The sequence below is a fragment of the Leptodactylus fuscus genome, chromosome 6, assembly GCF_031893055.1.
Source record: "Leptodactylus fuscus isolate aLepFus1 chromosome 6, aLepFus1.hap2, whole genome shotgun sequence".
NCBI lineage: Eukaryota > Metazoa > Chordata > Amphibia > Anura > Leptodactylidae > Leptodactylus > Leptodactylus fuscus.
The window spans coordinates 82,669,886-82,697,145 of NC_134270.1; the positions used below are offsets into that span (position 1 = coordinate 82,669,886).

The 27,260-nt window shown below is 39.8% G+C and overlaps 1 protein-coding gene across 1 annotated transcript in view; it reads right to left on the reverse strand.

The window, feature by feature from the left end:
- Nucleotides 1-27,260, reverse strand: part of GRIN2D (glutamate ionotropic receptor NMDA type subunit 2D) — a 721,729-nt gene that overhangs the window by 141,480 nt on the left and 552,989 nt on the right. Inside the window, exon 13 of the mRNA XM_075276758.1 lies at nt 26,938-27,063. Coding sequence (XP_075132859.1) covers nt 26,938-27,063 — 126 coding nt within the window. The remainder of the gene's footprint in view (nt 1-26,937; nt 27,064-27,260) is intronic.

The window sequence follows — 27,260 nt, forward strand, 5'->3', positions numbered from 1 at the left end:
GACTTTGGGACAGAAGTATTTGAAGTTAACCCTTTCCCGCCGATGGAATTTTTTGATTTTCGTTTTTGACTCCCCTCCTTCTAAACCCCATAACTTTTTTATTTCTCCGCTCCCAGAGTCATATGAGGTCTTAATTTTTCCTGGGACAAATTTTTCTTCATGATGCCACCATTATTTATTCTATATAATGTACTGGGAAGCAGGGAAAAAATGCAGAATAGGGTGGATTTGAAGAAAAAATGCATTTCTGCGACTGTCTTACGGGCTTTGGTTTTACGGCGTTCACTGTGCAACCAAAATGACATGTCCCCTCTATTCTGTGTTTCGGTACGATTCCGGGGATACCAAATTTATATGGTTTTATTTACATTTTGACCCCTTTAAAAAAATCCAAAACTGTGTTAAAAAATTATTTTTTGAAAAGTCGCCATATTCCGACTGCTGTAACTTTTTTATACGTGCGTCTACGGGGCGTCTTTTTTTGCAGGACCGGGTGTACTTTGTAGTTCTACCATTTTCGGGAAATGTTATTGCTTTGATCACTTTTTAGTCAAATTTTTAGCAGAATCAAAACAGTGAAAAAAATGGCGTTTTGGCACTTTTGACCATTTTTCCCGCTACGGCGTTTACCGAACAGGAAAAATATTTGTATAGCTTTGTAGAGCGGGCGATTTCAGACACAGGGATATCTAACATGTATGTATTTCACAGTTTTTAACTACTTTTATATGTGTTCTAGGGAAAGGGGGATGATTTGAATTTTTAATCCTTTTTATTATTTTTTTTATATTTTTTTTACTTTTTTTAAACTTTTTTTTTGCATTTATTAGACCGCCTAGGGGTATTGACATGGGTGGGTGGTGTCGCGGATTGTTAGAGCGGTGGGGGTCGGCAAACATGGCTGCTCCGGAGCGTTAAAGAGAACCTCCCGGAGTATCGTTAAGGTATAGTGGTAAAGTGGTAAAGTATATGTATATGTGATTGTGTGGAGTTAGGGGCTAGGCTGTAGAGGGCAATATGAATTTTGTGGCGTGCTATGGTCCTAAGTGTGTGAGATTGCAGAGATAGTGATGTGAGTTTGGGTTTTGTGGGGGTCCTGGCAAAAACGTATGTGCGCTATTGTGACAAAAAATAGCCTATTGTTTAATCGGGTGTATTTACTATGTTTGTGGAAAATTTCAGCCAAATCGGTGGAGCGGTTTTTCCGTGATTGAGGAACAAACATCCGAGCATGCAAACATCCAAACACACAAACCCACAAACCCACAAACTCACAAACTTTCACATTTATAATATTAATAGGATAGTTACATAGTGCATAGCTATGCCATTGTTTCCTCAGTACCTGTCTCCACAATCAAAACTCCAAATGTACCAATCAAATATTTCCGTTGATGGCATTCATACACGGGTCCCCAGCAATATATATCGTAGTTAGTTTGCATTCAGTCGAGCAGGATTAGTTTTTTCTTTATTGCCAAAGAAGGTGAATCTATTGAGATTATATATATATATATATATATATATATATATATATATATATATATATACAGTTAGGGCCAGAAATATTTGGACAGTGACACAATTTTCGCGAGTTGGGCTCTACATGCCACCACATTGGTTTTGAAATGAAACCTCTACAACAGAATTCAAGTGCAGATTGTAACATTTAATTTGAAGGGTTGAACAAAAATATCTGATAGAAAATGTAGGAATTGTACACATTTCTTTACAAACACTCCACATTTTAGGAGCTCAAAAGTAATTGGACAAATAAACATAACCCAAACAAAATATTTTTTTTTTTCAATATTTTGTTGCGAATCCTTTGGAGGCAATCACTGCCTTAAGTCTGGAACCCATGGACATCACCAAACGCTGGGTTTCCTCCTTCTTAATGCTTTGCCAGGCCTTTACAGCCGCAGCCTTCAGGTCTTGCTTGTTTGTGGGTCTTTCCGCCTTAAGTCTGGATTTGAGCAAGTGAAATGCATGCTCAATTGGGTTAAGATCTGGTGATTGACTTGGCCATTGCAGAATGTTCCACTTTTTTGCACTCATGAACTCCTGGGTAGCTTTGGTTGTATGCTTGGGGTCATTGTCCATCTGTACTATGAAGCGCTGTCCGATCAACTTGGCAGCATTTGGCTGAATCTGGGCTGAAAGTATATCCCGGTACACTTCAGAATTCATCCGGCTACTCTTGTCTGCTGTTATGTCATCAATAAACACAAGTGACCCAGTGCCATTGAAAGCTATGCATGCCCATGCCATCACGTTGCCTCCACCATGTTTTACAGAGGATGTGGTGTGCCTTGGATCATGTGCCGTCCCTTTCTTCTCCAAACTTTTTTCTTCCCACCATTCTGGTACAGGTTGATCTTTGTCTCATCTGTCCATAGAATACTTTTCCAGAACTGAGCTGGCTTCTTGAGGTGTTTTTCAGCAAATTTAACTCTGGCCTGTCTATTTTTGGAATTGATGAATGGTTTGCATCTAGATGTAAACCCTTTGTATTTACTTTCATGGAGCCTTCTCTTTACTGTTGACTTAGAGACAGATACACCTACTTCACTGAGAGTGTTCTGGACTTCAGTTGATGTTGTGAACGGGTTCTTCTTGACCAAAGAAAGTATGCGGCGATCATCCACCACTGTTGTCATCTGTGGACGCCCAGGCCTTTTTGAGTTCCCAAGCTCACCAGTCAATTCCTTTTTTCTTAGAATGTACCCGACTGTTGATTTTGCTACTCCAAGCATGTCTGCTATCTCTCTGATGGATTTTTTCTTTTTTTTTCAGCCTCAGGATGTTCTGCTTCTCCTCAATTGAGAGTTCCTTTGACCGCATGTTATCTGGTCACAGCAACAGCTTCCAAATGCAAAACCACACACCTGGAATCAACCCCAGACCTTTTAACTACTTCATTGATTACAGGTTTAACCTTCAGAGTTAATTGTAGCCCTTAGAGTCCATTGTCCAATTACTTTTGGTCCCTTGAAAAAGAGGAGGCTATGCATTACAGAGCTATGATTCCTAAACCCTTTCTCCGATTTGGATGTGGAAACTCTCATATTGCAGCTGGGAGTGTGCACTTTCAGCCCATATTATATATATAATTGTATTTCTGAACATGTTTTAGTAAACAGCTAAAATAACAAAACTTGTGTCACTGTTCAAATATTTCTGGCCCTAACTGTATATACACACACATATGTACAAACATACGTATAGAAAATTCCGTAAACCAGCTCCAGGCCCTTTTCAGCATTTCCACAAGACTAGTAGTGAAAAGTTTGGGATTTCCAATCCAGACATCAAAAACTTCAAGAACAACCTCAAAAATCAAGAGAAAATATTTCTTCCCTCCTTTATTTCCCTCATCTTAATAAATAGACAGATGGATAGATAGACACATACACTTTAAAATCATTAAAATTCATATTGGAGGAGCCATGGAACATAAACATGTATGTCCTTAGCCAACTTAAAAAAAAAAAAAAAATCTTAAAAAATCCCTAAAAACAACTATCATTCTTTTAGGAGTTAAAGAAGCACACTGGTAAAAAAAAGTTTTCCAAATACATTACAATATAGGCTAATAATAAAGAAAAATGTGGAGGATCTTTCATATGCCTTGTATATACCTGTTTTACAATACATTATATTAATGGGTTACCTGTCTTCTTCTTTATTTCTCTCTCTCTCAGATATGGCTCTAGTTTAAGTTTCCTGTGATCCTTCTAACTTGCGGAAACTCAGCAATTGTCATGTCATAGCTAAGGACAGCTAGAACTCTTGCCCCGACACACATCGCAGAGTCTTAATGTCTCCTATATGATGTGGTTTCAACCTGTCTCCCCTGTCTCCAGCTTCTGACTGATTGATTGATATCTGCTTGTCAGCTCATACAAGCAGGGGAGTAGTATGAAGATGCATCTTATAGGATACTGTACACTAAGACTCTATCGACAGCATATAGCAGTGGCTCGTAGTGTTAGGGTAATTTTATAACTCTTTATCTAATCAATAGACTTATTTTGTAAGTCACTCTACTGCTGCTTCCTTGTATAAGAAATAATATCTTCTGCTGCACTGAAGAATAATATAGAGAAATGAGGGAAAAATATGATGGGAGGTATCTGAGAAATGACGGGTCAGGGTCATACACTGAATTCATGGCGCCCCATAACAATATTCAGATATTGCCCCTACTTTAGCCTAAATGGCAATAGAATATATTACAATATTAATAGAAAAACACTGACAAATATCCCCCAGTGAGTAATTCACAGCTTCAATGGCAAAGCTCTGGTTTCCTGCGGCCACATCTAAGGAGAGCTGAGTACGTAGGAATTTAAAGAGCTGTCATTGAAGTCAATTGAAACTGTAGAATTATCTATGTAGTGATGTCCCCCTAGTAGCAGTTACTGGAAAACTCTCTCATTCTGTGGGGAAGTAGTAGAAGAGGATCTGTATTGGGCCCTCCTTCCAATATAGGCCCATAGCAGATACATGGCCTATCTACATAGAGGGTATGCCACTAACTGGGGAAATGTAATTGAAAAAAAATTAAATTTGCGCAAGTTTTGAACCTTTGCTGCTTTGTTTCCTTTGCTGGATTTTTTTTTTTTTTTTTTTTTTTTTACCACATATTGATATTGAACTATTACCACAATGATACAGAGCACATTACAGTGATAAATTATATACCTTTGTTATGTATGTAAAATTTGTAAATTTGTAGAAAAATAACTTTGAAGTGTTAGGCAAATGAGACAATTGATGCACTGGGGTACCTGCATCACCCTATGATGTGATAGTCGATTCTACCACTGCTATGACATCACCAATCCAATCTAAGCTGAAGGTCTGTCTCAGCACACCAACTGCCTCAATTGCATAAGACTTCAAGGTCGTTTTTTCTCCAAATCTACAAAAGTGACATATATACAGTCCTATGAAAAAGTTTGGGCACCCCTATTAATCTTAATCATTTTTAGTTCTAAATATTTTGGTGTTTGCAACAGCCATTTCAGTTTGATATATCTAATAACTGATGGACACAGTAATATTTCAGGATTGAAATGAGGTTTATTGTACTAAAAGAAAATGCGCAATATGCATTAAACCAAAATTTGACCGGTGCAAAAGTATGGGCACCCTTATCATTTTATTGATTTGAATACTCCTAACTACTTTTTACTGACTTACTGAAGCACAAAATTGGTTTTGTAACCTCAGTGAGCTTTGAACTTCATAGCCAGGTGTATCCAATCATGAGAAAAGGTATTTAAGGTGGCCAATTGCAAGTTGTTCTACTATTTGAATCTCCTCTGAAGAGTGGCATCATGGGCTACTCAAAACAACTCTCAAATGATCTGAAAACAAAGATTGTTCAACATAGTTGTTCAGCGGAAGGATACAAAAAGCTGTCTCAGAGATTTAACCTGTCAGTTTCCACTGTGAGGAACATAGTAAGGAAATGGAAGACCACAGGGACAGTTCTTGTTAAGCCCAGAAGTGGCAGGCCAAGAAAAATATCAGAAAGGCAGAGAAGAAGAATGGTGAGAACAGTCAAGGACAATCCACAGACCACCTCCAAAGAGCTGCAGCATCATCTTTTTTTTTTATAGAATTATATCCCAGACTGATTGTAAAATTGACTTCCATTGGAACTTAAAGAGGCCCTTTCATGTCCTCATTTATGTGCGGTATTATATACCACTAGTAAGCCAACAGTACTCTGAATTCAGTGCACTGTTGGCTTTCCTGTTGCTGGACATATTGGTGCTGTTAATTTCGGCACCGCTATCTCCCTACTGACTATACTCTAACATAGCCTTGTATTTTCAGAGTAGGCAATCATTACTGCCAAGGATAACGCTGAGCTGTAATGTCCGCCCTTCTGAAAATGGGGAGATATCGGTGCCAGGGTTAACGGCACTGATATCTCCAGCACAAGGGCACATACTGGGAAAGTTTACTAGCAGTGTATAATACTGCACATCGATGAGGACATGAAAGATCCTCTTTATGGAAGAAAACTAACTAGCTACTTTTTCCTGAAAGATCCTGCCAGATTAATGCAACTGTGGTCGCTTGTATTACTTATTCCTCAACTTGTTAAAAGAAATTGAAATGCTTAGGCTTGTTTGACACTTCTGTAACCTTCTGGATGATTTAATTACAGAGAAACTAACTTCTTGAGAGACTGCAAGGACTTAAGGTAGTCCTGTATGGCACAAACAACTGACCTTATAAAAGAATGCTGGACACAGTTACTGCACATAGATATAAATGTAAGCGCACAGTCTATTCCTTGGGTATGCTGTATTAAAGAATCAAAGAAGCTTTATTGGCATATCCAAATAGATATTTGGTTTTGCCAAAGATGGTGGGTATGGGGGGTGGGGAGGGTGATTTGGGGTATAATAGTCTTTGGGGACTCATCTTCCCTTAGTTGGTGGCAGGTGGACACCTACTGGGCAGCAATCTCCACAATCGACTACTCTTCTCACGGTAGGATGTAAAATTTTCTCTTCTCATCCAATCAAATTAAAACAAGTCAGAAGAGCTTTATTGGTGCCAGAGGGAATGGCTGATATGGTGCGTGGGGGTGGGGAGTTGGGTGGGGACGTGTGGGGGTGGGTAATTAGTCGGGGCAGTAATGGGACGTCTGGGGGTGAATGGGTGATTAGAGGGGGTGGTAATGGGGTATAACAGTCCATGGGTTTTCAGCTTTCCCTCATTTGGTGACATCTGAACACATATTCAGCAGCAATCTCCTCAGTGGACTCCTTTTCTCCCAGTAGGATGTAGAGTTTCCTCTTCTCGTCTGCTGATGTGAAGTCTGGGGTGTGGGCAGAGAGTCTTTGGAAGTAGACGGCCCTCACAGCTGAGTATTCGGTGCAGTGTAGCAGGAAGTGAGCCTCATTTTCTAGGGCCCCCTGGTCACAGTATTGGCACAGTCTGTTCTCCCGTGGCTTGTACGCCTGCCTGTGTCGCCCCGTCTCCATATATTTAATATATAATACACCATCTAAAGCAGGGGTCCTCAAACTGTGGCCCGCGGGCCACATGCGGCCCACCAAGCACTTCTGTCTGGCCCCGCCAACAACACCGGCAGGCGTGCATTTATAATGAAGCTCCTGGGGAGCTCGGGCCAGGCCATGGAGCACACTTCACTTTACCTATTGGAGGGCACCGCTCCCGATGTCTGTGCAACCTGCTCTGCCTCCGGCCCACTGTTTGAAAAGTTTGAGGACCCCTGATCTAAAGTAATAGTTTCTCCAATTAGAGAGACTGGAATTTATCGCCTCATCCTGGTTAAATAATAAGGGTGGACGAACCTCTGAAGATTTGTTTTGTTCAGTGTTCAAACAAAGCGATCTTTCAACTTGGTTTTGTCTGAAAAAGACGTGAAATTATTGTACTTTGGTTCATGACGCTCTGCGTGCCCATGTTATTGTCAAGGACCAGTCAGATACCCCAGCACTGACCCCAGACGTCACAGTAAAGTGCCAGACGCTGACGCTAGCGCTCTTCTGAAATGTCATTTTCAGAGAAGAGGAAGAAAAAGATTGTCAGACATTGCTAGGAATCCTGAAAGAGGTGAGGGTAGGTAAGTATAAATGTTTTTTTTTTTTTGTTTGTTTGTTTGTTTTTTTACACCTACCTTGGGCCTATTCCTATTAAAAGACCCCAGAGTTCAATAATTTCACAGATATCATTGCACAATGGTCATTTTAGTTTGCCTGAGACAAATCCTAAATTGTTTGTTTTTGGTAAGTCAGAATTGTTGCAAAGAAATACCATTTTATTTCCCACCTCACTATACTCCACTGCCCAACCTTACCCCTTTCATTCGTTTCTAGGTCTTGATCATTTAAGTCCGATGTGTCCTCTGTAGTTCTTAGTAACCCCCTGACCCTATTTTTGATTTGGCATCTACAGGTTTTTTCTGTTTTACCGTATTTCTATATTGCTAAATTATAATTAACTTGCCACTATATTGCATAGTTTGCACTGTTTCTTTCTCGACTCAGCACACATGTATGCAAGTTTATTGATATATCCAGCTCTATTTACCCCTCTTTCCCCCTCTCCTGATATTTTATTATACATAATAAAACCTTTTAAAAAGTTTAAGAAAAAAATAGTTAATAGTTAATTAAATAACCGATTGTGCATCTCAGTGTCAGTTATACCAATATCAGAAATGTAATCCAAACTCAATCACATTAAATCAAAGCTTAACCTTTTTCCTGAAATGTTCAGATTTTAAAGAGCATCACTACTGATACCAAGGATTGCGACCATTTACACTGACCAGTAATCCATATAACCACTAACATCTGGTGCTGAAAAGCAAAATGACTCCATGTATATTCAACTTGATTCAGAGGTGAAATATAAAAGATGAACTTAACAACTTGATCCAGAATATTGTGTTTATCTGGTAATGAGGTGGAAAAGGCGCACAGTGTTACTGCTATTAAAGCCATGCACAAGTAAACAGATTACTCCCAAAGGAAGGTTGTGATGATTGTATCCTATTGTATAATTACTATAGACATGTGAAATAGTACTGTGGGGACTCATACAGGGAAAGCAAAGAATTCCTTCTGAAGACTGGGGAACGACAACGAATGTCAACCCAGAAGGATGGAGGGCAGAAGGATATAAATAACAATAATTTGCATACAAACAGGATCCTAATGGGTATGGCATTCAGAAAACAGTAGGGAGTCATCGAAGAAGCAAACACATAACATTTACATTATTATGATGTGAATAACAGTTATGCATTATTTATCTATGCATGTTAGTGCATGCAAATCCAAACCAAGTGCAGATGAGATAATATCCTGTGACTGACATTACAAACTAAACAACTTGACTGTAGATGACATTTTACAGATATAACATGCACATCCTTCAAGAAATCTAGCACAATAATTATCAATTCATCTGCAAACTATACTTCATACAGAGAAACTGTAAACATATGCTGTACCGTTTAACTACGCTGTCTACGGATGCCTTTTGAAACTCTTGGTGTATGTGAGCCATCGGTTGGGTGCGATTCCTCCTAATTTTCTTGCCAGCACCTGCCGGTCTCTAGTATCTCCCAGTTTTGGGGTACATTGCGACAATAACCATTCACCTTCCACTTCGTAATCACATAGGCCACTGTCGATTTTGGGTAATTCAGTTCGTTTGCTATGTCCCTTAAGGATCGACCATTTCTGTGGTACCCGACAATTACCTCTTTCTCAAAATCGGACAACTCTGCACTTCGTGGCATCTTGCATGTGACTAATGCTGATACTGTTTCCTACACGATATTTAACAGCAGAAAGTGTGACACCACAGATATCTTCATTTGCCTGGGTGTCCAAATACTTATTGGTAGACAATGTATATCAGCATCTGCAGGTCACCAATATACTTAAAATTCTGCTACTCTCTAACTTGTAAACTGCAAGTCACTTCAGGCCTGCAGTTTACAAGACACTGTGACCACATACAAGATATCTGCTTCCCACCACATATGGGAGCCTTCACCAGGAGTTTACACTTGCTCATTCTGAACGTAAAACTCATTCAGAGTGAGCGGCATAAAAAACAGATCCCATTGACTTCAATGGTTGCCGGCATACACACGCTACCAATTTAAATCAATGGGAGGCGCTTTTTTTTTTACCTATTACGCGCATATCACATTGAAAGTAATAGGTAAAAAAGCCTCCCATTGATTTCAAAGGGTAGCGCGAGTATGCTGGCACCCATTGAAGTCAATGGGATCTGTTTTTTATGCCGCTCACTCTACGAGTTTTACGTTCAGAATCAGCAAGTGTAGACTCCGTGTGAAGGCTCGCTAATGGGTGCAATCACAACATTGCACTTTTTATTCTCTGTGTGGTCATGGTTCCTTATAGCGAAACAAAACAAAAGGAGGCAGTAACACCTCTGTTCGTCAAGGTATTGCAGGACAGTAAATATAGCATTTCTTCCCCCTTTTAAGGGCAGTTGGGGGCCTTATAATATTATAAGGGATTGTTAGGGATTATTTATATAAGGGGCTCAATTGATATAAGAGGTCATTAGGGGCATTATAAATATAAGGGAGAACCTCTATAGAAGAGTTAATTAGGGGGCATTATTTATGTCAGAAGGGATCAGGGAAATAATATAAGGGAACAAATCATTTACATAAGGTGGCACTGGGGCTTTATTGATGATCTATCTGCCACTGATCAGACTGTTTTAAGAGGCCATAAAACAAATTATATAATGTAAGACAGGGTTATGGAACTTGTACAAGTGCCACAGTACTTTAAAACAGCTGATTAGTGGGGGTGCTGGGTATTGAAACTTCACTGATTTTTTTTTATTTTTTTATTGATAACCTGGAAAAAACCCTTTAATTAAGAATCATATGGGGGGCTATTAATAAGAGGCAGCAGCAGGATGGAGAATTTATGTAGGTGAGAAAAATGTGAGTCAGGTGCCTAGAAATGTGTTGAGCCTAAGATGTTGCTTGCTGCTCCTTGTATCTCTGTTATTTGCATGTAGTGAATATGTGAACGAGCTACATTTCCCATGATTCATCTGCCTGCTCTCACTCTTTGTGAAGGAAAGAGGGGAAGTGAGCTTGCAAATTAAACATAATAACAGCATATGTGGCATGTGAATTATTACCTGTGATTTGATTGCAAGAGAAAATGGAGAAGGGAGGGGTACACAGAGAATACGAGCAGGCATATGAATCAAGGGAAGTGTAGTTTGCCCACAGATTAACTGCATGTTTATTACAGTGATACAAGAAGCAGCAAGTAAAATAAAGCCAAGCAAAGGCTGTACAACGGAACAGTGAGGATTTGGATGTAGATGTATTTGCAGATACCTTATGCATGCTGGATATCCCCTTTTGAACACATGTACAAGTTGTAAGAGCGTCATTACTAGAGATGAGCCGATCCGAACAGCATGCTCGCATAGAAATGAATGGACATAGCCGGCACGCGGGGGGTTAAGCGGCTGGCCGCCGTCAAAGCGGAAGTACCAGGTGCATCCATTCATTTCTATGGAGCGTGCTGTTCGGATTGGCTGATCCGAACAGTACTCGCTCAGCTCTAGTCATTACAAATAAAATGTGTTCACTAATAAAAAAAAAAAAAAAACATCTGTAGGCTAAGGCCCCACATAGTGATCCGCAGCTAAAAAAATGCAGTAGTAAAAAAACACATTGTGATTTTTCATTGCTTTTTTTCAGCATATTTCTCAGCAGTTTACTTCCTTTATTAAAACTATAGGGAAAACGCTTGCGTTTCCACAGCTAAATGTCATACACGTTCATTTTAGCTTTTGTAATCATTTTCCCTATATATTTAATAGGTAAAGGGAAAAAAATGCAGCAAAAACCCAATGAAAAATGCAGAGGAAAATTTTATTTTAGCTGTGTTTCGCTACATTGGCCTTAGCCTTAGACGTGTTTAAAGATGCAACACATTTTTAACATAGTACAACCCATTAATAAATGTATTGCACATAAGGGCAATATTGCCTCCATGCAAATGTGGATCGTAGGTGTCACTCAAAACATAAAAAATGTCTTTGAATAACCCTAGCATTAAAGCCCATGCAAACAATCTTAAATATCTTTATGAGCCCCGACTATGTTACCAAGTATATTACTGCATCTTATGGAGAAGAATATACTGTAGATGTGCATTAATATACAAAAAAAAAAAAAAAAAAAAACTTGATAGTCTTCAGTATATGATACCTTTTTAATGGCTAACTATTCCTGCTTTAAAAAAGTATCAACTACTGAAGACTATCAAGTTTTTTTTTTTTTTTGTATATTTCCTACCCACTGGCTAACACGGTACGAGAACAAGCATTTTACTTATACTAGATGTACATTGTAAGAGAATTTGACTGCAGTTGCCTTTTAATGATTGCTATAACATATGACAGTATGAGCTCAGTGCACACTGAGGATTTGTTACATAGATTAGACACCAAATATTTTAATGATATAATTATAAATATCAGATACATGTAATTAGTACTGCTAGCTGCTCCATTAAAATGCACCACTGATTTTTGCTGGATTGCAATTAATTATTTGCATAGCTTGGTGTAAAAAATAAATTCATATATTCTATTTCATTTTCCTTCCTCAATTTCATAAATTTAGATTTTATTGTATGAAATGCTGTATTTGAAATACATATTTTTATATCAAACGTTTCCTCCATTTACGTAGTAAAGATGAAATGACAAGTTATAGCATAACACAATATCTTCCCTCATATATCTTAGTGACACTTTAATAGCTGTCAGTTGTGGTAAGTTGTCAAATATTGTACATTTTCTTTACAACTTGACAAAAAGTAATACTGAGGAATAGAATTTATATTTACTTTTATTTTCAGAATAATAAAAATACAGTAGGCCAATGTTATTGAATAGTTTTAGTGTACTTGGCAAACCACATTGTCATGATATTATCTTCTAATATTACACAGTCCTTAAATGGGTAGGAAATAGAGATAAGCGAACACCGTTTGATTGTATAGGTATTCGATCGAATATCAGGCCGTTCGAGGTATTTGTTTCCAATCGAATACCACGAGACAAATGCACTAAAAATTTGTATCCCCTCCCACCTTCCCTGGCACTTTTTTTGCACCAATAACTGTGCAGGGGAGGTGGGACAGGAACTACGACAATGGAGGCAGTGAAAAAAATTGAAAAAACCCATTGGCTGCCGAAAACATGTAACCTCCCATTTATGAGAAAAGCCAGCGCCATCTTCGTGTCATTTGCGGTGAGAGATAGGGAGAGAGAGAGATCTGCTGAGGGCTAGATAGGTATTAGCTTCCAGTAGGCAGGGAAAAACGGAAGAAAAACAACAGCTCTTTTCAGAGCTATATACTACAGGGAGAGGAGTCGAGCTTTCCACGGACCGTGTGAGCAATTAGTGCCTGCTATATACATTCAACCCAGCTTTTCAAGGGGTGTCCCCCCACAAAATAGCAGGAATACAGAGCAATTAGTGCCTGTTATATACGTTCAACCCAACTTTTCAAGGGGTCCCCCCCCCACAAAACAGCAGGAATACAGAGCAATTAGTGCCTGCTATATACGTTCAACCCAGCTTTTCAAGGGGTGTACCCCCACAAAATATCAGGAATACAAAGCAATTAGAATACAGAGTAATTAGCAATGCGTAAGACTAGCGCAAGGGGACGGGGACGAGGACGGGGGCATGGAAATGCAGATGGGGAGCAAAGTTGCAGTCAGCCAACAGCATCTACCATGCCTACTGCTCTGTGGCAGCAAGCATTGCGCTTCCCCACAGTCCCCGGCTTGATGGCCACATTAAGTAGGGTGCAGGGTACAAGACTAACCAGGCCCAAGCACCAGGAACAGGTGTTACAATGGCTGCGGATAATGCGTCCAGCACATTCTTCACCTGCCAGTCAGCCTCTACCTCAACTCCTCCTCCTACCCAACAGTCTGGTCCTCCTTCCTCACAACATGCCCAATCTTCCCAGCAAAGTAATCCCACCTTTCCCACCTCCCAGGAGCTGTTTTCGGGTCCATTCACTGTCCCTCTCTCTTTCCCACCATGTCCTGAATCACCGGAGGTACCAGATGAGTTTCTCTGTCCTGATGCCCAAACACTGGAGCATCCGCCATCTCCTGTTGTTGTTGTTGACCAGCAATTGGCCCTCAGTGACGATGATGACGAGACATAGTTGCCATCAGGGCAGCCTGTTGCCATCATTGGTGTGCAAGAGGAGGAGGAGGAGGAGGAGGAGGAGGAGGAATTGGAAGAGGAGGTAGTGGACGACGAGGACACTGACCCAACCTGGACAGGGGGGATGTCAAGCGGGGAGAGTAGTGTAGATGTGGAGGTAAGTGCAGCACTAAAGAGGGTGGCTAGAGGCAGAGGACAGCTGCTTCACCAAAGCCAGGCCACAGCCAGCAGGGCCCAAAATGTGCCAGCCTAGAAAAACTCGCACATCGAGGCCACGGTCTTCGGTGGTGTGGAATTTTTTTAATGTATGTGCGGTGGACAAATATAGTGCAGTTTGCACACTCAGCAACTCAAAACTGAGTAGGGGCTCTGAAAAGAGCAACCTCACAACCACTGCCATGCGCCATCATTTGGAAGGCAAGTACTGGGCTCAGTGGCAGAGAGCAAACGCAGGACAATCGTGGTCTGGTGTTGCTGCCACTGCCTCTCCCACTGTTGCCAGTACTGGCACTGCAGTCCAGACCACCAGCCAGGAAACCTCCCCTTCCCTTTTACTGGCTCAGTTCCTTCTCCTGCTTTAGCTCCTTCTCCTGAACCATCATGCGCCTCTTCACAGCAACCCACCATCTCCAAGACTTTTGAGCTCAGGCAAAAATACAGCGCTGACCCACCCCCATGCACAAGCCTTAAACGCGCACATCTCCAAACTCCTGGCCCAGGAGATGTTGCCGTTCTGGCTTGTGGAAACTCAGGCCTTCCATGACCTGATGGCAAGTGCGGCACCTCGCTATGCCATCCCTAACCGTCACTACTTCTCCCGCTGTGCCGTCCCCACCTTGCACCAGCACGTGTCACACAACATCAGGCGGGCCCTAAGTTCTGTGATTTGCACAAAGGTCCCCTTGACCACCGACGCGTGGACAAGTGCATGTGGACATGGACGCCACATTTCACTGACTGCACACTGGGTGAATGTAGTTGAGGCTAGGATGGGTCACAAAGTGGGGAGATCTACCTCATTTCCCCGCCCAACATTCCTGGCAGGGGCTCTGAACCACCACCCTCCTCCTCCTCCTCTGCCATCACATCGACCCCAGCTACCTGCTGGAAACACTGCAGCACTGGCGTGGGGAGACGTCAGCAGGCCAAGCTGAAGATCATCAACTTGGGGGACAGACAGCACACTGCCTCCGAGATGAGGGATGCCCTCCTCGATGAGACATCAACACCATATTATAACCCATAGTGGCCCCTGCATATCGTATTATAACCCATAGTGGCCCCTGCACACGGTATTATACCCCATAGTGGCCCCTGCACACACTATTATGAACCACTGTGGACACCCATGAACAATTATTATACTCTGGGGTCTTTTCAGACCCCATAATATAATAATCGGAGACCGAGAGGGGATACAAAGATAAAAAACAATGTTACTTACCTATCTCTGGCTCTGCTGCAGTCCCCCACTGCGTCCCTGGTCATGTGACGTCAGGGAGCTTCCAGAAGTAGGCCTCAACCTGCCCGAAGCGTGAAAAGGTAAGTAACATGGTTTTTTATGTTCCTTACCTCCCCTGGACCTCCGATCATTATACTCGGGGGTCTGAAAATAATAATGATGTTTGTGGGGCCAGCAGTGTCACTTACCGATCCTGGCCCCACGGCCTATTAAGAAAAGAAAAAAAAAACGCAGAAGTAGCGGCTGTCGCTGGGCCCCTAATGTCTCGGGCCCTGTGGCAGCCGCTACCCCTGCTACCACGGTAGATACGCCACTGCATTCAGCGACAGGCCAGCTTGACTGCTGTCAAAAGTCCGTAGCAGGCGGATCATCAACACAAACAAAAGTTTGCATCGGGCCCACAGGACTTTATTTATGCCACTGTCTTGAGACCCTTGAGTATAATAAGCAGAGGCTCAGAGGAGGTTAGTAAAGATTAAAAAACAGTCATAATCACCTCATCTGGACTCTATTGCTGTATCCTGTATGTATCCCTGTACTCCTTAGGCCTTTTGATTGAAGACAGCAACCCTCAGTCAGCTTATGTTTAAGTGTCATGATGCTGAAAAACCTCACTATTGAAGGCCAATTACAGACCTCAGCAGTTCCTGGGGCCACTGAAGTCATTCACAAGGCTGGTAGAGGCCCAGCACTGGACATCAGGAAGAGGACAACAATTATGGTTCAGCCTGAAACTAAATTGTCACGCAAAACTTCACAAGATGAGTCTCGCGGGGTATGCCATCACTAAACCTCAGAGTGCTTTCTTGGCCACAATTTAAGACATGGTTCTTTTCTTTGAGAAAATTAGATGATCTTAGACAATACATAGATATTGTTTTCATTTTAAAGAATAAATTCTAATTAAACTTTCTCATTAAAGTTTTCAGTTTACAACAACTTATTGTCATTGCTGTATTTTTGATGAAATTCCACTTAGATGTATTAGAGACACAACATAATTTGTAAGGTAAGTGTTTAACATCTCTTTCCAAGGGAAACTCTTGTATCTTATTATCCCAAGACAAATTTGGAATCCCTCTGAATGGTACTTATCTTGAAATCTTATGAAATCTTATAGTTAATCCGAGAGAGTCTCATTCACCACTTACATGAGATCTGTGCTTTTTGTACAAAACCACTTCATATCCAGAATAAATACAAATCCAAGGCACAAGAAGTTTCCTATAAAAAATCAGACTTTACTCATACCACCCATAAAATGTATGATGTTTCAATATGTTTACCATGATAAAAATGCTCTCAAAAGTATAGAACTCATATTATTTAACCCCTTCCCGACATTCGCCGTAATAGTACGGCGCTGCAGGGAAGGGCTTCCCGCAAACCGCCGTACTATTACTGCGGATGCATGGTGCGCACACAGAAACTGTGTGCGCACCATGCACAGCGGGTGTAAGCCGTAATACACGGCTGACAATGCCCCGTGACACCCGCGGTCGGAACCGGGTCCGATCGCGGGTGTTAACCCCTGATATGCCAGCGGTCAACATGACCGCCGGCACCTCCGGGGTTACAGTGTAGTATGGTGCCAATCGGCACCCCCTGCGCCGGTTTCAGGGGGTGCCGGTGTTCGTAGGGGGCAGCCTGGGGTCTGATCAGTGACCCCGGGTCTGCCCCATCACTTACCCCGTCCGCGCTCCTGGCTGATCCTGCCGTAAATGAAGCTGTCAGCCTGTGCGTCTACACAGGCTGACAGCTTCCTATACTCTGCAATACACGTGTAGCACGTGTATTGCAGCGTATCTCTATTGAAGCAGTGATCAGCCGATCACTGCTTCAATCCCCCATGGGGGCAGAAAAAAAAAGTTAGAAAAAAGTAAAAATAAAAAAGTTTAAATAAGTTTAAAATAAATTATAAATAAATAAAGCCCCAAAAATCCCATTTTCCCCATATAAAATGTTTTATGTAAAATAAAGAAAAATAGAAAAAAACATTACATATTTGGTATCGCCGCGTCCGTAATAACCTGAACAATAAAATTAAAACATTATTTAACCTGAACGGCGAACGGCGTAAAAAAAAAAACGTAGAAAACCGCACAAAATAATGATTATTCACCACCTTTCCCTTACAAAATGCTCAATAAAAAGTAATCAAATGGTCAGATGAAAACCAAAATGGTACCAATAAAAAGAAGAGGTGTTCCCGCAAAAAATAAGCCCTCAACCAGCTCTGTCTAGCAAAAAATAAAAATGTTATGCCTTTCAGAAGATGGCGATGCAAAAATAATGATTTTTTTCCCTAAGGGTGCATTCACACTGAGTAAACGCTAGCTTATTTTGTAGAGTAAAATTACACTTGTAAATTTTGCTATCCCATTGACTTCAATGACATTTTACAGGCGTATTTTTACAGGCGTATTTTTTACAGGCGTATTTTTTACAGGCGTATTTTTACACTTGTAAAAAAATATCATTGAAGTCAATGGAATAGCAAAATTTACAAGTGTAATTTTACTCTACAAAATAAGCTAGCGTTTACTCAGTGTGAATGCACCCTAAATTGAATTTTATTCTGCACAAATAGCAAAGCATTAAAAAATAATATAAATGAGGTATCGCCGTAACCGTACCGACCCGCAGAATAAAGCTAACATGTTACTTATAGTGTATGCTGCGCGGGAAAAAAAAAATGCTAAAAAGCAATGCCAGAATTGATGTTTCCTTTTACATCCCACCCAGAAAGAGTTAATAAAATGTAGTCAATAAGTTACAGGCCCAAAAATGGTGGCATTGAAAAGCTCATCTAATACCGCAAACAACAAGCCCTCATATGGCCACATTGCCAGAAAATAAAAATAAAAATCTAGCTTGTACAATGTGAAGACAAAAACACTAAAAGTCGCCAAATCATTAGGACATAAGTGGCTGCGACTAGGAGGAAATGTGTAAGCGGTGCGAGCGTTTTCAGGGGACCCCCCCCCCCATATTTAGAGCTTATGAGAGATAATACACCAGTGCTGATCCCCCAGAATGCCCCTCTTCCCCGTCCATGTCATAGGAGCTAGTGGGAAAATAGAATGGGATTTGGTGTACCCAATTTACTCCGCACAGCTTACATATTCACTTCGGGGTTACTAATGCTCACCACATCACTTGATAAATTCTTTGAGGGGTGCGGTTTTCAAAATGGGGTCACTTTCTAGAGGTTTCCACTATTTTGACACTTCAAGGGCTTTGTAAATGCGACATGGCTCCTGAAACTGATCACAGCCAGATCTGCCCTCTAAAAGCTCTTTGGCGCGCCTTCCCTTCTGCGTCTCACTGTGGGTCCATATATTAGTTTACACCCACAAGTGGGGTACTATGGTAGTCGGGAGAACTTGCCTAACAAATTGTGGGATGCGTTTTCTCCTTTAACCCCTTGTGAATGTGCAAATTCTAGGGCTAAACGAAAATATTAGTAAAATAAAATCAAATTTGAAAATTTCACCTCCATTTTGTATTAATTCCTGTTAAGCACTTATAGGGTTAAACTACTAGGTCTATGTTGTTTTGGCTTATTTAAGGGGTGCAGTTTTGAAAATGGGGTGATTTATGGGGGGCTTTCAAAACCCCTTCATAACTGGATTAGGCCCTTTAAAAAATGGGTTTTGGAAATTTCTTGAAAATTTTGACTATTGTTGTTTCACTTGTAAATCTTATAATGTCCGTAAAAATTAATAGGGCGCCTAAAGTTTGATGCCGACATAAAGCAGAGATCTGGAACATGAGATTTATGATATAATTTTGGCGGTCTGACTATCTGTATGTAATGTACATCATTTCAAACTTTATAAAATGCATATTTTTCAAAATTTCCACCAAATTTCAAATTTTTTCATAATTAAACACAAAACATATCAACCAAAATTTACCACTAACATGAAGTACAATGTGTTACGAAAAAACAATCTTAAAATCACTTTGGTAAGTTAAAGCGTTCCAAAGTTATTGCCATATAAAGTGACACATGTCAGTTTTGAAAAATCGAGCTCGGTCAGGAAGTCAAAAAGTGCCATCGGCGGGAAGGGGTTAAAATATTTTTTTTTTTATATAGTTAAAAAAAATACAATACACTTTTATCTGATTTACTCAAGTTTAGGATTTTAAACAAAATGCTATTTCAGAATACCTACTGAGATATAGCTAAATACAAGAAACAAAGAATAGATCATTTACAATGTGTACAGATTTCTCTATGTGGCTTTCCATAGTTTTATATTGAAATTCACAATTTATTGTCTTTCCAGCAGTAAAATCCAAGCAAAGTGAAAATAAAGTTGGAGGTTAGCAGAAACCAAGAAGGGACAGGAGTTTGCCAGGCGGACGCTAATACATTTCATTAAAATACATTTGAACTGTTCTTATTGCTTTTGCCATTTTGATTCTAGCCAAATTCAAGGTAAAATGAATCAAATCCTAGCAGCTGAACTACGGATTCTTAAAATAATAAAATACAGATCTAATTTTTTTTCTTCCTGGTTTGTTCTCCCAAATTTTGCACACATGCTTTGTCATTTACAGCAATAATAATTGGCATTTTTATGGCACTTTTCACCCACAGAGAATATCCAGTCGTTTTAAATTTGTATCACTACTGAAAGACACTGGGCATATGGCCATACACAAGATGAAAAGAAAAAAGATATAGATGCAGAAAATAAGGGGAAACAGTTTCCCTGTAATTTTTTTGAGATATGTAATAATTGTGAATTATTTCACATTTGCCGAAAGCTAACATAAATACAATGAGAAAGAAAAAGGTAAGGAACACAAGAGGAGAAATATAATACAGTAGATACAGAAGATACATTGTATGGCACTCACAAGGGTTGCATAAAAAATTGGATTGTTTGCAGTGGCATAACTAGCAAAGACTGGGCCCTCCAGCAACCTTTTGACTTGTTCCCCTCCACAGCATAGCACACCCTTTTCTGGCCCACACACAGTATAACACTCCATTTACACAAACTATAATATCCCAATTTGACCTCCAGACAGTATAATGTCCCATAGTGGCCCCTCCAAACACTATTATGCCTATAGTGGCCCCTGCACACAGTATTATGCTCCATAGTGGTCCCTACACACACTATTATGCCTCATAGTGGCCTCTGCCCACACTATTATGCTCCATAGTGGACCCTTCACACATTATTATACCCTATAATGGCCCCTGAACACAGTATTTATGCTCCATAGTGGCCCCTGCCCACAGTATTATATCCCATAGTGGCCCCTGCCCACAGTATTATATCCCATAGTGGCCCCTGCACACAGTATTATGCTCCATAGTGGCCCCTTCACACAGTATTAATCCCCACTACTTTTGGCTCTCTTCAATGTTGGTACAAACGTCATGTGAGACAGGCCTGCGTTGCGATGCATAATGGCACCGGTCTGGCCCACTTGACGTTTTCTTCACCAAATAGGCCTGGAGACTGCCGGAGTGCAGTAACTGTTTTTTAAAATTCCCTCACCTCCCCTGGGTCTCCAATCATTATACTACGGAGTCTGAAAAGACCCCGGAGTACAATGATAGTGTTTGTTGGTATTCATGGGTCTACGGCCACACTTACCGATCCCTTCTCCTGCTCACAGCTGCCTCTGCTTTCAATGCAGGAGCAAGGATGGGTAAGTATATAGGGCCCATTACCCGCTGGGGTTAATCCAGCAGGTAATGGCCTATAAAAGAAAAAAATGTCCTAATGTCCTGGGCCCTGTGGCAGCAACTACTACTGCTACCCTGGCATTTATGCCACTGATTGTTTTCTTTATGTAATAATACAACTGATTTAAAGGAGTGATAAACAGGAAGGATTGATATACAGGTAAGGAGTGATATACAGTGTTTCAGTGGAACAGTACTAAAGAGTTTCATTACTCTTGCGCTGTGAGCTTTGCACTCCAGTGTGTTTATAAGGTTACATACCTTTTGTAGTATGCTATTTGCCTTTTTGTTGTACTGTAACCTTAAAACAGACTGTACCAATTTGTCTGGAAAAAGCTGCATGGACATCCCTTTGACTGGAATTTTCAAGTATTAAGGAAAAGTTGTCCTCTCACCTAGCTTAGAAAATGAGGTAGTCGTCACAGTGCCATATTAGGATACTGAAAATGTATATCTACAAATCAGACTAAAAGCAGTTAGGAAATGGAGATGAGATTCATAGCTCTGCTCATAAGTTTTTGTGCACATGATAAAGTCTGCAAGGAGAATATTTGACAAGCCTCATAGTCAAGACTGAACCTATGAGATTGCAGTCAGGTTCAGCATCCATTTTTGCACCTGCAACCCACATACTGGGCATTGCAGGGCTTTTATTTTTTATTTAGATTGTCAGTCCCACATAGAGCTCACAATGTACATTTTTCCCTATCAGTATGTCTTTGGAATATGGGATGGAAATCCATGCAAATACGGGGAGAACGTACAAACTCCTTGCAGATGGTTTTATGCCCTTGGTGGGATTTGAACACCAGGACTCCAGCGCTGCAAGGCTGCAGTGCTAACCACTGAGCCACCATGTGGCCCCTTCACTGTAGGGCTTTTTGTGAAACTGGAGTAAAAGGAAACAGAGCACATTGTAAGAGAAAGAACAACTGCCAGACCATACTGTACCTCCATTTAATAGATTGTTGCCAATTGTCTCCTGAATCCTTAGTCTTTAAAGGGGTTAGTCATTTTCAGACCAATATTAAGGTATGTATAATAAAAAGTTGTACAGTTCTGCATCAATTCTTCACGGTTAATAATAACATTAACTTTATTTATTGTGGGAAGAACCGTCACAGTGCTGAAGTTACGATACATAGTACAGACCAAAAGTTTGGACACACCTTCTCATTTAGAGAGTTTTCTGTATTTTCATGCCTATGAAAATTGTAGATTCACACTGAAGGAATCAAAACCATGAATTAACACGTGGAATTATATACTTAACATAAAAGTGTGAAACAATTGAAAATCTGTCTTATATTCTAGGTTCTTTAAAGTAGCCTCCTTTTGCTTTCATTACTGCTTTGCACACTCTTGGCATTCTCTTGATGAGCTTCAAGAGGTAGTCACCGGAAATCGTTTTCACTTCACAGGTGTGTCCAGTCAGGTTTAATAAGTGGGATTTCTTGCCTTTGCAGCTTGAGAAAAGTCTTGGACATGGGATCACATAAGATGCAAGTCTAAGGTCATTGGCAGAACAGAGAGCACGGTTAGGTTGGTAGACAGTGACAAGAGGGGAGATATGAGGGGTGCCTATTAGTAGTAGTATGTTGGAAGCCCAATTAGTAGCCCACTACTGCATTTGTCAAATGGGTAACATATTTTTATAAGTTTGTAGATTGGGCATTTTAGGGAACAGGGATACCTATTTATTTATTTATTTATTTAATTTATTTTCCTACCTTATTTTTATATGTGTTCTGGGGAAAAGAGGGTGATTTGAATTTTTATTTTTTATTTTTACTTTTAATTTTACTTCTTTGTTTATTTTTATTCTGAAAAGGTGGCTATCCCCCCTTAATAGGCAGCAGATGGAAGAGAACAATATTACTGCAGCTTTTTATAGAAGTCTATTGTAGACAAGCCTGGGAATCCTAAATAAGCTCACAGCTGTTATACCCACATATTGCTGGCCCACATCTCATATATTACTGCAGAGAACAAGAGCAAAAAAGTGTATCCAGCACTATGAAGACTTCAAAAATAGTAAAACTTAGCTTTTAATGTTTTTGGTCAAAAACATTGATCATTCATAGCACTATGCTATGAGTAAGGAGCTTATGCCTCAAAACGGGTAAGCAGGTTTTAATGTGCCATTGTTTGTCTTTTTTTTTTTTTTTTTTTGGTGATGTCTTCGTGATTTTGTATCTATTTTTTCTATTTTTTGTCCCCTTTGGATATGTTGGATGATGTTATTGATCGTAAACATTAAAAATTAAATTTTACTATTTTTGAAGTCTTCATAGTGCTGGATACACTTTTTGTGGTATTGTTAATGCATTCACCTTTAACCAAGAGGTTTTTTCCTTGTTTCTTTGAAGATTCATTTCTATTATGGCTGTTATTTTTGGATGCATATTGGGCTAAGAGGTTGTTTGTCTTTCTCCATTACAGCAGAGACCCCCGCGGCTATGGTGGCCACCATATTTAAATACCCAACTTTCACCATAATAGTATGGTGCATATCGGGAAAGGGTTAAACAAATTTAAATTCCCTTCACAGCCTTATGCTGAGTTCACTCTGAGCTTTTTGGTCCAGATTTTAACGCGGAATCCACCTCAGAATCTGGCTCCAAGAAATGCCTCCCATTGACTTCAATGGGAGCCGTTCACTTCTTTTTTTTTCCACTAGCGTTTTTTCCCTCTTGTGGAAAAAAGAGGCGAGCTGCCACAACTCCCTCCCAACTAGGCCCATTCATTTGAGCTTTAACCAAAGCGGAATGCCGTGACTGGATGACGTTGAAGTGCACCGACATCCAGTCATGGATAGCCGCTGGAGGCATTTTTTGAAGCCAGATACTGATTCCGCGTCAAAATCTGGACCAACAAAACTCAGTGTGAACTCAACATTAGAGTTAAATCTGTGGCATACCTATCATGTAGGCAGACCCTGAAGCTGCTATGGGGCTTGGGCATGGTTGGCTTTAGCACTGATCTTCTCCTGCTTCCTGACACCAATTCACTGTTTTTTTTTCAGGTAGTCATCACTACAGAAAGCACAGTTTAAATCATATATTAAAGCTAGCCACTGAGTCCCCCACTAGTAGTGGCTGTATGCAGCAAGATTATTGACAAGAGCTGTAGAGACGATAGGGTTGTCTGGTTTAAATACATTAAAATCGACAGGGTCTAATTTGTAGCAAACATCAATAAATAGCAATTTTCAGTTTCTGCAATATAAATGGTACTTTGCCTTCTAATATCTGTCTGGGTACAGCTACAGTATAGATTGTTGTTAAGTGCAAGATACCATAATACGTGTTAAGTGCAAGATACCATAATATGTAATTCATTAAAGGGTTTGCCCACAAAAGACAATCATGGCATTCTCGCAGAACCCACACCAATCTTTAAAGTGACCCCCTAGGCTTTGCCACCCAGATCTCTCTCCCCATCCTGACTGACTATTAAATCCATACTGTCAGCAGTGGTCAGGTTTTAAAGGAAAAAAAAAAAACTGTCTAGCTCACTATACTACTCTATTGTTTAGCTCGCTATTAGAACACTACACTATTTCTTCAGCAAAGCTCAGAGAACAACAGTGTTTCTGTAACACCTTGGCCACCTTTGGTGGTTTGGTCCAAATTTGACTGTCAGCAGGAATGCTGACCTGGCATGCTGAGCAATGTATTTCTGTTTTGAAATAATTTATGTTGGAAATCCATGCTTGGGTTTTGGTCTTCTACCGTTATGGAAGTCAATGGAATGTACTGTTTACATAAGGGAAAATGCATTAGAAGTTGGAAAAATCATGGCCGCAAAATAACGCTGCGTCTACGATCTTCACTCCCATTGAAATGAATGGGAGCTTTTGCGGAGCGCAATCTGCCGACACGTGTATATGTGCCAGATTACACTCCACTTTCCTCCCTGTGAACTCAGCCTTATTGTGGATTCTGGACTTTGTTTCTAGCAGTCACTTTTTCTCAACCTCTCTCTCATCTTTGAGTCTCTTGAAGATTATGAGCATGCCACTAATGGCAGCTGAATTAGGGAAAGTTCTTATCTGGTGTTGTAATTAGCTAATCACATTTTCTCTTGATCAGTAAGAGATACTAATCATCCCCTGAGCCTTTCTTTGTGATTGGAGCATACTATGTACATCAGAACAATTATCTCAAGCAGATGCAAAGAAGAAAAAAAATCTTAACAATCAGACAGCCTTTTCTATTTATTTTACTGTTCTGCATCATGTTAGATTCTAGCTCAGATCTCACACTCACCGCTTCATAAAATACCGATGGCAGGTTGGTGAAGAAAGCAATATTACGCTTACTGCTTCACAATTCTGCTTGATAAGACTATGTTTACCTAGCTCAGCAAGATAAAATAAAATAAATCTTGAAGACAGTGTGGCACTTTTTATTATTATTGTTGCTGCTTTTTTATCTGTTTCATTCAATATACAATATAATTCAAAATGTTTATGTACTTTATTTGCTTTTATTCTATTCTAATCTATTTCTTCATCAAAATAGATATTTTTATTAAAAAGTTACAGAGAAAAACAAGTTGGTATTAAACATAGTGGTTATATATGTGTATGAAAATAAAGGCATATGCATGATGGAAACATCCAGTGATTTGAAAAAATGTCTTGTGTATATCATTCACCAGTTCTTATTGATCCAGAAGGTAATACGCAGATATGGGAGAATTGGTTCATAGTGAAACAGATTCAACCTAAATAGAGGTGCAAAAATGGATAAAAATTCCAACATACCATATATAAAATGTAACTTTCACTTCATATAGCAATAAAAAAAAAAAACATATCCAAGTAACAAGGATCCAAGATACAGGAATAAAATCAGATAACAGCTTATGTATTACAAGCCACAGAATCATACTTTGTATACACAGAGATTTTTTTGTTGGTTAAGCGATGAACTTTTTGTGTTATTGTTCAACCTAAATATACCAAAAGTTTTGGATTCGTCTTGAAACTTTGGATGTTTGTCATAACACTCAGCCTGCCCCATGTCCCAAATACAGGTCTCAGCAGTGACCCCGGGTGCATGGTGTCACCAGAAGCTCTGAAGAGGACCCTCAAAGAGCTGAGGAGTCCCAGAATAAGGTGAGGGTAGATGGGTATAATTGTTTTTTTTTTTTTCACCTCCCTTGTACCTCCACCAATTATACTCTAAGGTCTGAAGAGACCTCCAAATATAATAATTTCACTTATAGTTCTAACCAAACTTGTTCGTCCCCACAATAAATCTGTATCTGAAACTAAATAAACAAATAAAACATACTGGGCTTCATCACATACTATAGTTATTAAATGTTCTTCACAGAGTTTTAACAAGTGCTTGGTGCCTTTTTATTCTACATTCTAAACAAACATGTTTGAAAAGTTAAAAAAGTAAAATAAAAAGTTGCCTTAAGTATATAAAAAAGCTTAAAACTTCATAAGAATGGCAATAACAAAAGTGCTGTCTTTGTAGACCAAAGTAACCCACTACTGAAAAGTGATCTCTACGAAATAAGTGGTGTCATTGTTTTGTGATGCTCCACAGTAAGTGCCAGAACTGCACATTTTGCCCATTTCAGGATTTTACTTTATGACATATAAAATAGAAAAGATGTGGAGGACACTTTAAATTTATAAATCCATGCCAAAATATAGAACACTATATTATGTTAAGCTAGCAATAGAAAGATCACAAAGTATTTCAGTTTCTCACTTTCAACGGTTGTAACCTGTAGCAAAATAGCTAACAAGAAAAGCTTAAAATAAAATGACATCCTCGACTATAAATTGTTAAAAAGGACCAGAAAAGGGAGAAGGATAACTCAGAGAAATTAAATAAAAAGGGAAAGCTAAAAGAAAGAAGAAAAAATGCCGACAACCATGGAAATTAAGATCAACTAAACAGCAAAGAGTAAGACGACTTAAAGAATTTTGAGAGAAAGTACTGTGGTTTAGGTACTTACGCTTTCCTGTGGAGAGACTTCGGTTATATCCAACAGGGCTAAAATACTCAAAGATGAAAACAGTCACAGCGACCACAGTGAGGCACATGACAAACATCATGACCCAGACGGCAGGGCTGTATGGCTCTGGAAAAGAGAGGATGGCACTCTTGAGAATAGAAACAATACAATATAAAATATAGAAAATACATTAGTATCCTAAGAACTATTCTTTATCTTATTTATTTAATCTGACACTTCTAGTTATCCACTCGCTGATAGGAATAAAACACATTTTTAGCTACAATCCTAGGTAATAGATATGTGCGATGCTATTTTAATAG